The following is a 17,085-nucleotide window of genomic DNA, read 5'->3' as shown; positions in this document are numbered from 1 at the left end:
GCAGAATCATAAATCAGTTCATAAGCTTCATATGGTTTTCCCATAAGGTTGTTCATAAGGTTCATGCTAGCTCTCTGTAGAATAATTAATTCGGTTCCATATCTCTGCTCTTTTCATAAAGAATTCCATTTTTCTGTAACTGGTACATATGACTATTAGGTCTTGATTCTTGGTCCGTGAAGCCCTGCAAACTGCCTCTCCAACTCTGAATGACCGTAATTGCCCCAATTTTCACTATTCTTCGATGTAGTGAATTCTAGATAATAAAACTTGTTGCGTCCTATTTTTAATCAAAAATCATTACGTCCAGACTCTTCAGACAAGTCTAATGTACAGCTGATTTATGAAAGCTAATCCGATTTTACATTACTGTCTATCAAATTATCCGTGTTATCTATCGTTAGAGAAAGTCCAATTTTTTTTTTTTGGCAAGTTGCAGCTATTAACTGAGCCAGCAAGATTCTCGAGGAGATGAGAATTGGGATAAGGAATCCTGGCTGTGTTGTTGTGTCTTGGAGCGATGGGACAGGCAACCCTGCCAACATTTCCTTTCACTGGTGCCATCAGAGAAAAGATCCTGACATTGGACCCCTGAGTATTTTCTACTATTTCTAATTCTCCAAATGTCAAAACATTCCTCCACTTTTATTCAATATTTCTTCATTCCTGCGTACGCAATTTTTCATTCCTCCATGCAAATTGATAATAAATAGAGTGACAAGTTCCCAGATTAGATTGATGGAGAATGTTATTGTTCAGATATTCTCAAGAATTTTTTTAATTAATTTTTCAACCCACTGCGTCAACGTTATCTTTAATAATGTGAACATCGTTTTTTACTAATGTTCTTCTGTCAAAATCTTACAGCCTGATTTTTAGAAGTTTATAGATTGTCATCCATGAATTTTCCAAGCTAGTAATCAAAGGGGAGAACATAGAACAGTACAGCACAGTATTAGGTCATTCAGCCCACGATGTCCATGCTGAACGAGATGCCAAGTGAGGAGGGGAGAGATAGATGGGATTGGTCTGTTTGGAGCTGGCATGAATCCGATATACCAAATGACCTGCATTGTGGCATGGCAGGTGAGTACCAGGCAAGTCCCACACTCCCACAAACACTTTTTACTGACCTTTTAAAACACAAAGTGTTGGAGGAACTCAGAGGGTCAGGCAGCATCTGTGGACAGGAATGGACAGGTGATGTTTCAGGCCGGGACCCTTCTTCAGACTGGTGTAGTAGGGGGGGGGCGAAAGCTGGAAAAGAAAGATGTCCATTGGAATGAAATAAAACATGAGAATATCCTAGTTATCCTGCTGCAGTCCATCACATGTACTGACCTCACCAACATCAAAGTGATCTTCTGGAGTCGCCGCCTTAGTAAGGCAGCCAGCATCATCAGAAACCCACACCACCCTGGCCATACTCGCATTTCATTGCAGCCATCGGGAAGAAGGTATAGGAGCCTGAAAACTATAACATCCAGGTTCAGGAATAGCTTCTTCCCTTCAACCATCAGGCTATTAATCACTACAAAGTACAAATAGGCTCCAAACCAAAGATCTTAGAGCGGATGATCTTAGCTCCAAACTGTATAAACTTTGGGGCACAGCTTTGTTTTTGCACTACTATTGTTTGCGTGGTTTTGACTGAACTTTTTCAGCCGTTTAATACAGTGTTTACAGAGTAATATGTTTACATATCTGTTGTGCTGCTGCAAGTAAGAATTCCGTTGCTCCTTTTCGGGACATATGACAATAAAACACTCTCAACTCCTGACACTTCCCTTTTCCCACCCATCACACACCATCCATGTCCTAGCTTTCTGCAGAGTCCCGTCAGCACCACCAACTCTCCCTTACCCACTCACTGTGAGGCATCACTGTTACAGGAACGTTTCTGCATGAGCTGGGTGTGAATTGTGGTTGGCGATGGATTATCCATCCCTCCCGATAACGTGACGTCATTGTTCTTCCTCAATAACACGAGCTAAACCTTTGCAGAAAGACATGGGAGGCCAGAGGAGTTTGATCAACAAGTGGACCACCTTTCTGAAAGCCCGTCTGATCTGTTCTGTGCCTGGGCTCGATGGTTATCAGACACACTTCGACGAACTGCGTAAGTAATGGTCATTTTCTGTCGGAACCATGAAAATAAAAGGCAGAGTTAACTTTAAAAGTTAATTCAAACATCGTTTAAACAACATACTTTAACATATCCAATCGTGTAAACTCCACTGTCATGTTTTATGCAAAAATAGTGAAGCATGGAATTAATTTGATTTTGGCAAATACATGTTGAGCAAAATTGAACAGTTTATCCCGGTTTCGTTATGACTGATGTTTTGGACAAAGGTTTTTATTTTGTGTTGTCTTGTCTTTACAAAGAGGATGTTTATCTGTTCAACACCATCGACAAACTACCTGTGTTTTATGGAGTCTTCACATCCTCCAGGTAACCATTCATGTTGATACATTGCCATTCCGATCAAGACTGATGCAGTTTGGTTTACCATAAAAATTTGCTAAACATACCATAAATACTGAATTTAAAAGATAGAATTTTATTTTTAAATTGTTCACTTTCTATGGTTTCAATACTTAGAAGTGTACAGCATGGAACCAGCCCCTTCGGCCCACCTTACCATGCTGACCAAGATGGCTAATCATAGTTAGCACTCTAAAATGTCCCTATCCATATATCTTCCCAAATGACTTTTAAAAGTCATAATTGTACCCACTTCTATACCTTCCTATTGTGGAAATGCTGCCTCTGAGGTCCCTCGTAAATCTCTCCCCTCTCACCATAAGCCTATGCCCTCTAGTTTTAGAACCCTCTACCCTGGGGAAGAAGACTGAGCATTCCATGTCCCTCATGATCTTATACACCTCACTAAGGTCACAATGACGTCACATTAAGGCTCCAAAGAAAAAAAGTCCCCAGCCTATCCGACAACATCATTTATCCGGTGTTTCTTTTGATACTGGAAAATTCTAACAGAATTTAGGGTGGCCCGATGGCACAGCAGTAGAGTTGCTACTGTACAGCGCCATAGACCCAGGTTCGATCCTGACTACAGGTGCTGTCGGCATGGAGTTTGTCTGTTCTCTCCATGTGGGTTTTCCCCGGGTGCTCCCACACTCTTATACTCAAGGCGTACAAGTGTGTTGGTTAATTGGCATCGGTAAGGATTGGAAATTGTCCCTAGTGTGTAGGATTGAACTAGTGTAAGGGGATCGCTGGTCAGTGCAGACTCGATGGGCCGAAGGACCTGTTTCCACATTGTATCTCTGGACTAAACTAAACTAAAGAATATTAATGTAGATAGTTGAGGCAAAGTGACAACTATCAAATTGTCTTTGAAAACTTGGTTGACTTTGTCGGTAGCAATTGCAAATAAAAAAGATACAAAGTGCTGGAGTAACACAAATGGTTAAACAGCATCTCTGGAGAACATGGATAGGTGACGTCTCAGGTCGAGACCCTTTTGTAAATGTCTGTGTTCTCCAGAAATGAAGACACAAGGAACTGTAGATGCTGGCTTACAAATAAAATGGACAGACAATGTTTCGGAATTGGACCCATCTTCAGACCAAAGTTCCAGAGTCTGAAGAAGGGTCTCAACCCAAAACGTCGTGTACCCATGTTCTCCAGAGATGTTGCCTGACCCGCTGAGATGCTCCAGCAATTTGTGTCTTTTTTTGTAAACAAGCATCTGCAGTTCTTTGAATTATGTTTTAAGAGCTTTTTTTCCCCTCCCAGTTCTGTTTTCAGTGGCTCTGCAGTTTGTGCGTACAGCCTAGCTGACATTCAAGCTGCATTTAATGGACCTTTCACACATCAGGACAGCCCTGACCACCACTGGGTTGAATACCAGGGGAAGATTCCTTACCCCAGACCTGGTACGGTGAGTACAGTCACTCATTAATGCAGGGATTGGATAGCATACTGGTTATGTTCTAAAAACAGAAATACCCAGCCACAACTAAGGTGGCATTGTTAAGCATCTGCTAGAGTCGCAAACTCACAACACCAGAGGCCTGGGTTTGATCCTGACCTTGGGTGCTCTCTGTATGGAGTTTGCATGTTCTCCTTGTAGCCACATGGGTTTCCTCCGGGTGCTCTGGTCTCCTCCCACATCCCAAAGACAATCGTCAATTGGCCTCTGTAAACTGCCCTCAGTCGTGTTGGGAGTGGAGGAGAGAGTGGGATGACATGGAACTATTGTGAGTGGTTGATGTGGGTGGAAGGGACTGTTTCCATGCTGTATCTCTAAAAATAGAGACAACTTAGAAACTAAATTTAAAATAAAAACAGGAAATGCTTGAAATACTCAGTAGGCCAGGCAGCATCTGTGGAGAGAGAAACAGCAGTAATGTATCTGCTGGTCGACAAAAGTGCTGGAGAAACTCAGCGGGTGCAGCAGCATCTATGGAGCGAAGGAAATAGGCAACGTTTCGGCCCGAAACGTTGCCTATTTCCTTCGCTCCATAGATGCTGCTGCACCCGCTGAGTTTCTCCAGCACTTTTGTCCACCTTCGATTTTCCAGCATCTGCAGTTCCTTCTTAAACAGTAATGTACCCGTTGATGGCCCATTCTCTGAATCTGTAATTACCCACCACCCTCCTTGTGAAACTATTGCCCATCTTGTCCCTCTCAATTGAAACCTACGTCCTTTGGTTCTCGATTCCCTTACCCTGGGAAAAATACTTTGTGCCGTCACCCTATCTATTCCCCTCTCATATGAGCAGGACCGGGGAGTGGGCAACATTCATTTGCAGATGCTTTATGCTGGAAGGCTATCATGTTGTGGAAAGAAGCAAGGGGATGCAAACTTATCCTGTGTGTCTTTCGGATGTTGGAGGAAACAAAGCACCTGGAGAAAACCCACGTGGTCACAGGGTGAATGTACAAACCTCGTGCAGACTGCAGCCCATAGTCACTGTGAGGCAGGAACTCTACCGCTGTACCTCTGTGCCACCCCCAATGTGGTAACCTTTCCATTGTGGAAAAATAACCCACCTTCTCAACAAATGTAGTGTGGTTTAAACACATGTGTAAAGTATTGCCTCTTGCTTCCTTTCAGTGTCCCAGTAAAGCATTTGACTCCACAATTGAGTCGACCAAGGATTTTTCAGATGATGTCATCAGCTTCATTAAGAGCCACCCACTGATGTACAAGGCTGTGTACCCCATAAACAAGAGCCCGGTTTTTATCCAGGTGAACGCTGGTTACAGAATCACCCAGCTTGTGGTTGACCGGGTCAAGGCCAAGGATAGACACTATGCAGTTCTATTCTTGGGCACAGGTACGCAAGCTTTCATTTCCAATGAAAATCATTCAAATTACAGTCTATTCTCGTTGTTACAAACCTCTTTAGAACTGTTACAGAGGACAAAATCTGTTGCAACCGCGGCATCCGTTCGCATCAGGGACTCAGGACCGAGTTAGTTGTTTCACAGAGTGGCCGCTAGATGGTTGGAGCAAATCTTGTCTCAGTATTTTAAAGTATTAGTTCAGTCTAGTTTAGTTTTTTGTCACGTGTACCGAGGTGCAGTAAAATGCTTTTTTGTTGTGTGCTATCTGGTCAGCGGAAAGACTATACATGATTGCAATCAAACCGTGTACAGATACAGGATTAAGAGAATAACGTTTAGTACAGGGTAAAGAGAACAATGTTTAGTGCAAGATAAAGTTCAATTAAATAATAGACATGGGTCTCCAATAAGGTAGATGGTAGTGTTATGTGCTTTGTGAGCTTTCCTGTTTATTGTGTGTCTTGTTTAGTGTATGTTTATTTTCAATGCTGTACATATTTACCCTCCTTGTTGTTGGGAGACCCCTTCCACCCCTGCAACAGACTGTTCCAGCTGCTACGATCAGGCAAACGCCTCCGTTGCCATGCGGTGAGAATGGAGAGGTTGAGACGGAGTTTCTTCCCAGAGGCCATTCGGACTGTAAACTCCTATCTCACCAGGGACTAACTTTACTGAACCTTTTTCCTTCCGCCCACAATATTCAATATGTAAAAGAATATGTGATTCTGTTTGTAGTTTGTTTGGTTGTTTGTTTGTTTGTCTTTTTGCACGAAGTCCGCGAGCATTGCCACTTTTCATTTCACTGCACATCTCGTATGTGTATGTGACGAATAAACTTGACTTGACTTACTCGGTTACAGTGGACAATCGGCAGTAATCAACACCATTCCCCCCCCCCCCCTTTAGTCCATTATTACAAGGGTTACCTGCATATACGATACAGGAACATTGAGTGTAAGAATCAGGAAGTCATATTGCAGCTTTATATGACTTGGGTTTGACCTCGTTTGGAGTTTGCATAACGTTCTGGTCGCCCCATTACAGGAAGGATGTGGAGGCTTTGGGAAGAGTGCCGATGAGGTTTACACGAATGCTGCGTGGATTAGAGGGTATTAGCTACAAGGAGAGGTTGGACAAACTTGGATTGTTTTCTCTGGAATACCAGAGGTTGAGTGGATATCCAGATAAGAAGTCTATAAAAATGATCAGAGGCTTAATTAGAGTAAACAGTAGGGATCGTTTTCCCAGGGTGGAAATGTCAAAGACTGGGGACACAGGTTCAAGGTGATGGGGGCAAAGTTTAAAGATGTGCAGGGCATTTTTTTAACAGAGGGTGGTGGGTGCTGGGAACACGTTACTGGTGGTGGTGTTGGAGGCAGATACCACAGTGGCATTTGAGAGACTTTCAGATAGCATGTGGATGTGCATGGCAAAGATCACAGGCAGACAGAAAAGATTAGTTTATATTGGTATCATGCTCGGTATAGACATTGTGTGCTGAAGAGCCTCTTCCTGTGCCTTACTGTTGTTGTTCTATGCTCTAAGTTCAATGTAATATGCACAGTGCATGCCCTTCATGTGTTTGCAGATGTTGGGACAGTAATAAAAGCTTTGTGTATTACCAAGGACAATTTGAATGCAGAAGGAATTGTATTGGAAGAATTGCAAGTGTTTGAGGTATGGAATATTATCTTTGATTAGCAAGAGATTTTATAATTTGATTAGCAAGAGATTTTGATGTGACTGAAATTGAGTTAACGAGTGAGAAATCCCCATCTCAATTAATGTAATCTACTAGCATGTTTATGTAACTCGATATTTACAGCATATTGTTATTATTAGTAAGCGTGTCAGTGATTATGGGGCGAAGACAAGAGAATGCAGTTGGGAGTGAAAATAGATCAGCCATGACTGAATGGCAGAGTGGACGATGGGCCGAATGGCCTAATTCTGCTCCTACAACTTATGAACTTATAAGCATTATTTAAGGTATTCCATGTTAATTATATAGTATTAACAACAATTTTTCTCTCCATTAATAGGTAGAATTCTTCCAAAATATGGAAACACATGACGAGCATGTATTGTACATATTCCATAGAACATGGAATAGTACAACACAGGAACAGCCCCTTCAATACAATACAATACAATACTGCTCCTACTGCTGATGTCTGTGTCAAACATGATGCCAAGTTAAACTAACCTCATCTGGCCACATGTGATCAATATTCCTCCATTCCCTGCACATTGATTTCAGGCCACAGAATTCATACTAATACCAAACTGACCTAACAATGCAGAAGGAACAAATCATCAATTTAATTTCTATATTTAGAGTAATAGTCATATGGTCATACAACATGGAAAGAGGCCCTTCAGCCCAACTTGGCCACACTGACTAACACGTCCCATCTACTCTAGCCCCACCTGCCTGTGTTTGGCCCATATCCCTCTAAACCAGCCCTATCCATGTACCTGTCTAATCGGTTCGTAAAAGTTGCAATAGTCGATATGATGCGATAGAACTTTATTTATTCCAGGAAGGAAACTGGGTCCCTGCTTCAACTTCCTCCTCTGGCAGGTTCCACACACCCACCATCCTTTGTGTGAAAATGTTACCCCTCATATTCCTATTAAATCTCTCCCCCTTCACCTTAAACCTGTGTCCTCTGGTTCTCGATTCCCCTACTATGGGCAAGATATTCTGTGCATCTACCCGATCTATTACTCTCATGATTTTATACACCTATATAAGATCACACCTCATCCTCCTGCGCTCAAGGAATAGAGACCCAGCCAACTCAACCTCTCCCTATAGCTCAACCCTTGAATCCTGGCAATCTACCAGCAATATTATTAATGTTGAAGCTATTAATTAAACAGTTTACAGCATTCACAGCCTTTGAATACCATTAAGTCAAAAAACAATCATTGAATTAATTGCCGCACAATTTGTTGCTTTATTTCAAGTTTGTGGAACTTTGTTTGTTCTTTTAACGAGTTATTAAAATACAATAACTTGCAATGTTTATATTTTATTAGGCGTCAACTCCAGTGTTGACAATGGAACTTTCTTCAAAGCAGGTAAGCAAACTATATATAACTCGACATATCTCCATCTATGGAACCGAATTGTGCTCGGATGTGCAAAATATATTTCCCCCTGTGCCAAGAGGAAATGTTTCTCATTGTGTTTTACAAGCTCAAGAGTCAAGAATGTTTTATCGTCATAACAATATTTTTATTGTCATCTCTGTAAAAACTGTCATTATACGTGAATTTAGTGCACATAAATCAACAGTTTTTGCCAGTAGTTTCTTTTGAGACAGTACCTCTAAAAAGTTTTTAAACGATTTTTAAAACTTTTAGAATTTTAATTTATAGTCTATTCAATTTCAGATTTAGTACAAAAGATTACTGAAGTTTAAACAATAAAACATGTGAATTAAATTACCTGCACCTTGATGTCCACAAAAAAAAGCACAGATTTTTTACATAGTTGGCAAAACACGATTAGAAATATTTCCAGTGAGCTGCTGGAAAAGTACATTTTGCTCATCCAAAGTTCGAAATGTAGCCTCAGGAGTTATTTGGATTCATCATGTTATTCACTACAAGTAACTGATTCGTGACTGGCACCTGCAGAGGGCTGGGAAAAGACTTTCTCTACCTGATAAAGTTAGAAAGGAAGAACCAAAAGTAGGAAATTAAGAGGCAGCACAGTGGCACAGTGGTAGAGATGCTGCCTTATAGCGCCAGAGACCGGGTTCGATCCTGACCACGTGCGTATGAGTTTGTACCTTCTCCCTGTGACCGCGTGTGTTTCCTCTGGGTGCCCTGTTTTCCTCCCACATCCCAAAGAACTGCAGGTTTGTAGGTCAATTGCCGTCTGTAAATTACCCCTAGTGTGCAGGACAGAACTAGTGCATCGGTGATCATTGGTCAGTGCAGACTCGATGGGCCGAAGTGTAAGGGCCTGTTTCAATGCTTTCTCTTAAAAACTAAAAAAAAGATAATGGAGCTAAGCTGATTAAATGTCATTTTCATTTTTTAGTTTTTTTTTAGTTTTTATAGATACAGCATGGAAACAGGCCCTTACACTAGCTCTATCCTGCACACTAGCGACTATTTTCAGAGGTCAATTAACCAACAAACTTGAAGGACCTGGTTTAGTGCTGTTTGACTCTAATGATGCAACCAGTTTCCACTCTAGGTTACAGACTGGTGACCCCTGGTGGAATCATCTGGTGTTTCCATACAAGGCATGGGATGATTTAAAAAATTCAAAGCTTTAGACTTTAAACTTTAGAGATGCAACTGAAACAGCCCCTTTTGGTCCACGCCAACCATCAATCACCCTGCAAACTAGCAGTACCTACACACTTTTTAGTTTAGTATAGTGATATAGCACAGTAACAGGCCCTTCTGCTTCTTCTTCTTCTTGCGTATTGCGTGCACAGCCTAAAGTTGTAAGTCAACTTGTTCTATTTGATCTATTTGTTTGTGCCATACGCAAGAAGGCCCTTCTGCCCACCGTAGTCTGCGCCGACTAGCAACCTCCGTACACTCGCACTATCCTACACAATAGGGACAAGTTACACATTTACCAAAGCCAATTAACCTACAAACCTGTATGTCTTTGGAATGTGGGAGGAAACCGGAGAACCCGGAGAAAACCCAAGCTGTTGCAGAGAGAACGTACAAACTCCGTACGTACAGCACCCATAGTCAGGATCGAACCAGGGACTCTGGCGCTGTAAGGCAGCAACTCACCCGCTGCGCCACTGTGCCGCCCCAGAGCTAAGGAGTTATTTCACAGAAAGTTTCTAAAGATTATTTATTTTGACACAGCGTGCCCTGATTGACAGATGTCCTTTAACAGAACTTATACACGTCTTCAGTTCCCTCCCCTCTAATTTCAGTCTGAAGAAGGATCCCGACCGGAAATGTCACTCATCCTTTTTCTCCAGAGATGCTGCCTGACCCGCTGAGCTACTCCAGCATTCTGTGTCTATCTTCAGTATAAACCAGCATCTGCAGTTCCATTCTACACACAAGTCAAGATTGTTTCATTTTCATATGCCCCCAAACAGAACAATGAAATTCTCACCACAGCAGCAAAACAGAATATGTTCACATAATACTCTGTAAACACTATAATAATCAATCAAAAAGTTATAGAACTTAAAATCTTTATATAATACATAATATATATATTTGGTTGTTGTGTTTAATAGCCAGGTGGTTGTAGAAAACCCAAGCTGGAAGAAGCTGAATTTGAGTTTAGATTGAATTTAATTTATTGTCACGTGTACCGTGGTACAGAGAAAACCTTTTGTTGCGCGCTAACCAGTCAGCAGAAAGACAATACATGATTACAATCAAGCCATCCACAGTGTACACATACAGGATAAAGGGAATATCGTGAATAACGTTTAGTGCAAGATAAAGTCCAGTAAAGTCTGATCAAAGATAGTCTTGGGGTCTCCAATGATGTAGATAGTAGCTTCGAGCTGCTCTCTAGTTGTTGGTAGTATGGACACTTTTCACATGCATTTTCCGTGTTGCTTGTAGAAGCAGATTTACATTGGGTCGAAGGATGGTGTCGTGCAGCTGGCTCTGCAGAGGTGTGGTGCATATGGAGCAACTTGCTCTGAATGTTGCCTTGCCAGAGATCCCTACTGTGCATGGAATGGAACTGCCTGTTGCCAATATGTGCCAGCACTGAGAAGGTGAGGGATCAATCAAACTCTGTTTTGAACCATGAATTCTCTTTGTAGTTTTCCAGATGAACTTTTCTGCACCTTCTTTTAAGTAAGTGTGGAAGTTTTATTCTCTGAATTGTTGATACTGATTGTGATAAAGTAGAATGGGAAGCAGTGAGTTTGTAAAGTAAGAAGATTTATGAGCAGCTACAGCCGACAAGAATTCATGCAGACTGCATTTGCTGTGTGATTCCAGACAAATTATGAATCCATTCCTTTTGAACGTTCAAAATCTGACACAGACAGACCAGGGGAATACGCGTGCACTAGAATGTATAGTGGCGATGGAGAATGCTTTCCATTCTCATTCCCCTCCAGCCCCCACCACTCACCTGGACCACTGAGATCAAAAGAAAAAGACATAAATGCTGGAAATCTTAGTTTGGTTTAGAGAGACAGCGTGCAAATAGGTAACCGGCCCACCGAGTCCACGCCGATCAGCGATTCCCGTACACTTGTTCCATTCTACACACTAGCCGCAATTTACGGAGACCAAATGACCTACAAACCTGCACATCTTTGGAGTGTGCGAGGAAACCGGAGCACCCAGAGAAAACCCTTGCAGTCACGGGGAGAATGTACAAACTTCGTGCAGAGAGTACCCGTAGACGGGATCAAAGCTGGGTCTCGGGTGCTGCAAGGCGGGCAAGTCAGCCGTTGCACCACTGTACCACCAATCTAAACTGCAAAGAAGGGATGGTGAGAAAGTTGGTTAGGGCTCCAGAGAGAACCATCATTGTCTTCTCTTTACGAAGCATTTTTCAGGCGACACTCTGCGCATCTGATAATTTCTGTTATTTTGGTGGGTCACACAATGCCAGCTGAAATTGTCCAGCCAACTCAAGCATTGGCTTAAACATCTGACCTTCCTTGGGGACATAAGGAACTGCAGGTGCTTGTTTACGAAATAAAACAAAACACAAAGTACCGGAGTAACTGAGTGGGTCAGACAGCATCTGAGAGGGGCATGGATAGGTGACATTTCAGAATTAAGAAGGGTCCCGACACAAAACGTCACCTATCCCTGTTCTCCAGAGATGCTGCCTGATTTATTGTGTCTTCTTTCTGAAAACCAGCATCTGCAGTTCCTTGTGTCTCTCTCATGTGGCAACCTTTCCATGAGAGAAAACTAACTCGCTCCTCAATAAATGTCAGCTACAGTAGATGAAACATTTTCCTTTCCAAACAGGACAAAGTCAAAGCTGCACCATCATCTCTCGCAAATGGACAGATGCTAACTATAGATTTAAATAAATTAACAAAGAAAAGAAACTGTCTAAAATAATCCGGCTTCCTTCCTTTCAGTGTCCAAGTAAGACATTTGACTCCACAATTGAATTGAGCAAGAATTTATCAGATGCTGGCATCAGCTTTTTTTCCCCTTGATATGGAGTTGATTTATAAAGTGAAAGTAGAGTCAGAGTCACACCGTTAGGAAACTGACCTGTCAGACGAGCAACTCCTTGCCAACCAACTATCACCCTAATCCTTCAATTGTCCAATTTTATTCTTTCCACATTACCACTGATTCTTCCAGATTCTACTACTCACCAGCACACTAGTGGCCAATCTGCCTGCCAAAATGAAGTGAAGAACAAATGCATAGCATCTCCCTTGCTGTGATCATGCCATAGTCGGGGCAGCATAGTGGTGCAGCGGTAGAGCTACAGCCTTACAGCGACAGAAACCCGGGTTCACTCCCGACTATGGGTGCTGTCTGTTCAGAGTTTGTACGTTCTTCCCTGTGACGGCTTGGGTTTTCTCCAGGTGCTCTGGATTCCTCCCATACTCCAAAGACGTGCAGGTTTGTAGCTTAATTGGCTTTAGTAAATTATCCCGCATGTGTAGGATAGAACTAGTGTATGGGCGATCGCTGGTCGGTGTTAACTCAGGGGGCCGAAGAGCCTGTATCTCTAAACTAAAAACTAAACTCCATGCCATCACTTCCAAGGGTATGACTAGAGGTGTAAGCCTGGGGACTGAAGACTGCCCTCCTCCTCCTGTCTCCACAAGAGTTTTTCCAAGTTCTGCCTCTCTATTGGTCTTGTTTTCTGTTGTTTAAAACCAAAGATGAATTCTCTGTTTAATTCTCCCAGTTTTGCTAGCCCTTGCTGTCTCCTCCTCTTCCTTAACCCTCGAGCTGTCTCCTCCCATCCCCCCGCCCTCGGGCTCCTCCTCCTCCCCTTTTCCTTCCTTCTCCCCCCCACCCCCCATCAGTCTGAAGAAGGGTTTCGGCCCGAAACGTCGCCTATTTCCTTCGCTCCATAGATGCTGCTGCACCTGCTGAGTTTCTCCAGCATTTTTGTGTACCTATTAATTCTCTGTTTTTCTGTTAGACAAACTCGACGTCAAGATGTAAAGACAGGAGATCCAACAATGCAGTGTTGGGATCAAGAGGACTGTGAGTGGATCAAGTTAAATTCAGCAATTGCTTCATTACGCCGAGATGTTTATGAGTGATAGTGATGCCTTAGTTGTTTTTGATGGCAATGATCTTCCTTTAGCATAGATGACACGTTCGTACCTAAACCATTTGGCATGAAGGATCACAAATTGGGGCGACACGGTGGCGCAGCGGTAGAGTTGCTGCCTTACAGCGATTTCAGTGCCAGAGACCCGTGTTCAATCTCGACTTCGGGTGCTGTCTGTACGGAGTTTGTACGTTCTCCCCGTGACCGCGTGGGTTTTCTCTGAGATCTTCGTTTTCCTCTCACACTCCAAAGACATACAGGTTTGCAGACTAATTGGCTTTGTATCAATGTAATTTGTCCCTAGTGAATGCAGGATAGTGTCAATATACAGTGACCGCTGGTCAGTGCGGACTTGGCGGGCCGAAGGGCCTGTTTCCGCGCTATATCTGTAAACTAAACAACTAAATTATGCTCTTGCACTGTTGGTCAAACCATCTTTTCAATAATGTCTGAAGAAGGGTCCTGACCCGAAATGTCACCTATCCAAGTTCTCGACAATAAATTCTATTTTGGCCCGAATATTCCCTTTTTCATCGTCACCGGAAATGGTCTTGGCTTTTAGTTAGGAATTGTGTTTTACTTTCAATCCTTTTGATTACGTTTTTAAAAACATCTGTATAATTTTAAACAATTATGGTGCACTTGCAGGAAATAAATGATGCGTGCAGTTATTTGACAGGTGAACTTTATTTCATCAGGAAGCATAACTGGGGTTTGACAGGCTGCGATTATACTGGGGCACGTCTTGCTTTGGTGTGGAATCAGTTAAAACATTCCTTGCAAAAGCTAATATTTAGGAACATCAGGGTGTGAGAGGATTATATGGCAGCTGTTCACATTTCATGACCCGGTTCATGGAAATCATTTATCATTGAATTCCTTCTACCTTCTTCAAAGTTTGCCCGTAGGAAACGATTACAATACTTTTGCTTTCCAAATGTTAACATTCAAATTCCCTGCCCCACAGATGCAACCAAGGTGCTGACTGAGAAGAAGTTGATTTTTGGCGTTCAACGCAACTCCACTTTCCTGGAGTGCAGTCCCAGGTCACAACAAACGTTGGTGGTTTGGTCGGTTCAGCGATCGTTCAATAGTCAGCAGGAGGAGGTAATTAGTCTGAACGCTGTATTCCAAAGCCTGAAGATCATTCAATGAAAAATGAATTAAAATCTTCCAATATTATAATTGGACAGAGACATGGAGTTATAGTCATGGAGCCCTGGTGACATGGGGACACAGAGACATGGGGAGACATGGGGACATGGGGAGATGGGGACATGGGGAGATGGGGACATGGGAATATGGGGACATGGAGACATGGGGACACAGAGACATGGGGACACAGAGATATGGAGACATGGGGACGGAGGCATGGAGACATGGAACCAAAGCAACTTGGAGAAACAAGCTCTTCAGCCCAACATCCATGATGACTAAGGTGTCCGTCTGAGCTAGTCCCATTTGCATTCATTTGGTCCACATCCTTCTAAGCCTTTCCTATCCATGTACTTAATCCAAATGTTTTTTAAATATTATTTTTTCACTCACCTCTTTCACCTACTTCCTCTGGCATCTCGTTCCATTTACCCAGCCATATTTTGTGATAAAACCTGCTCCTGAGGTCTTATTTCAACCTTTCCCTCCTCACCGTAAACCTATGCCCTCTAATTTTGGACCAGATTATCAATACGAAAATATATATTTTCTCTCATCTCCTCTGAAGTTAGTATTATACTATCATGGCAACTTGTCACAGGAAGATAATAGGGTAGCTCAGTGGTGCAGGGGTAGAGCTGCTTAGAGAGTAGTCTTGAACTACCATCTACCTCATTGAAGACTCTCGGAATATCTTTAATTGGACTTTACTGTACTTTGTCTTGCACTAAATGTTATTCCCTTTATCCTGTATCTGTACACTGTGGATGGCTTGATTGTAACCATGTAAAGTGTTTTTGCTGACCGGATGGTACACAACAAAAAGCTTTTCACTTTTCATCATGTGACAATAACAAACTAAACTAGTCTCATTTTTATTATAGATAAAATATAGTTCCAGAATCATCAAAACCAGGCTGGGGCTTCTCCTCCGTGATTTGCAGGAGGACGATGCTGGGATTTACTACTGCCGAGCCGTAGAGAACACTTTCACCCAAGTCATCACCAAGTTTCACCTCAATGTCATTCTGAGTGACTTCATGGCCACCCCGCCGAAACAGAAATCGCACAGCGACGGAAAGGGCAAAGACACCAGGAACAGGACGAGGATACGTTACAAGGACTTTCTGCAGCTTCTGAATCAACCAGACATCACTGTGAGTGAATATTGCCAGCAAGTGTGGCGTACAGGGAAACGAGGACAAAGTAGCAAGACTGCGGCCAAATGGAGAAAAGCACAGGAGTTCAAACGGTATTAGAGGGCGGAGAGATGCCGGATGCTTTGTGGTCCTTTTTCATGGAGATACAACAGTGCCCGTATAACTATCACTGTATCAAAGAAATGGATACACACTCTAGCATCGTGTGGAATGGACACACAAGGAACTGAGGGTGCCTGTAATCGAGCCGTAGGGTCCATGGCTCTATGACTATATATATTTCCATGACTCCGTGACTCACTCTGTGACTATGACTCTATCCAGTCATAAAATTGGAAGGTTTCCTGCGCATGTTTCATTGAATAATCTTCAGGGTTTCAGGTCAGGACCCTTCTCCCCAGAGATGCTACCTGACCTACTGAGTTCCTCCGACACGTTGTGGCATGGTGTGAACTTCAACAAGTGTGCCAGGATGATGTATTAACACACAGGTTGAAAAATGTAGTAAGAGATATTATATTGTGTGGCCTCCATTTAAGAGGATTATGTTTCTTAAAGGAAAATTGCTATGAAAGGAAATATTAAGATGTAGGCAATTTTATAATGTAGCTTGGGAATTAAATTTTTGAAGACTTCTCAAACCTCTTGAGTCTTCTGGTGAATGGATCTCATTGTGCAATATGTATTGAAGTCCATTTTGGTCTATTAATCTTAGAACGCATGGTGTTTGAAAACTATGTTCCATCTGCGCTACAAATAACATTTCTAATGTACGATTTGACAGAATGGAAATAAACAGAATGCATTGCCAGTGGCATAAAATATGTAATGTACTGCAATTTGCTGAAATGACACACGGAATTTAGTTTAGTTTAGAGATATAGCATAGAAACAGGACCTTCAGCCCACTGAGACCACGCCAACCATCGATCACCCGTTCACACCAGCTCTATGTTATCCAACTTCGATATTCACTCCCTATTCATCAGGAGAAATTTACAGAGGGTCAATTAACATACAAACAAGCTCTTAGGGGCTTTTGAGTGAAATTTGTGCAGATTTGGTGACTGATTCATTGCAGTTTGTTTTCTATATGGCCCTGTGTCACAGATGAACGGATTACACAACAGCAAGGTTTGTCAACCAGTCGGATGAAAGAATCTTCCACAAAAATGGTTTTAGAGATACAGTGCGGAAACAGGCCATTCGG

General features: G+C 42.4%; 1 protein-coding gene across 1 annotated transcript in view; it reads left to right on the top strand.

The window, feature by feature from the left end:
* LOC129708701 (semaphorin-3D-like) overlaps positions 1–16,697 on the top strand; it is a 65,822-nt gene extending 49,125 nt beyond the window's left edge. Inside the window, exons 8-17 of the mRNA XM_055654638.1 lie at positions 2,005–2,119; positions 2,389–2,455; positions 3,764–3,908; positions 5,089–5,311; positions 6,910–6,998; positions 8,367–8,408; positions 10,899–11,056; positions 13,426–13,490; positions 14,528–14,667; positions 15,600–16,697. Coding sequence (XP_055510613.1) covers positions 2,005–2,119; positions 2,389–2,455; positions 3,764–3,908; positions 5,089–5,311; positions 6,910–6,998; positions 8,367–8,408; positions 10,899–11,056; positions 13,426–13,490; positions 14,528–14,667; positions 15,600–15,974 — 1,419 coding nt within the window. The 3' untranslated portion in view covers positions 15,975–16,697. The remainder of the gene's footprint in view (positions 1–2,004; positions 2,120–2,388; positions 2,456–3,763; positions 3,909–5,088; positions 5,312–6,909; positions 6,999–8,366; positions 8,409–10,898; positions 11,057–13,425; positions 13,491–14,527; positions 14,668–15,599) is intronic.
* The last annotated feature ends 388 nt before the right edge of the window (positions 16,698–17,085 follow it).

The sequence above is a fragment of the Leucoraja erinacea genome, chromosome 24 (genome assembly GCF_028641065.1).
Source record: "Leucoraja erinacea ecotype New England chromosome 24, Leri_hhj_1, whole genome shotgun sequence".
NCBI classification, from domain to species: Eukaryota; Metazoa; Chordata; class Chondrichthyes; order Rajiformes; family Rajidae; genus Leucoraja; species Leucoraja erinaceus.
The sequence above is the reverse complement of the archived record's forward strand: the minus strand, read 5'-3'. Positions and strand labels throughout refer to the sequence as shown.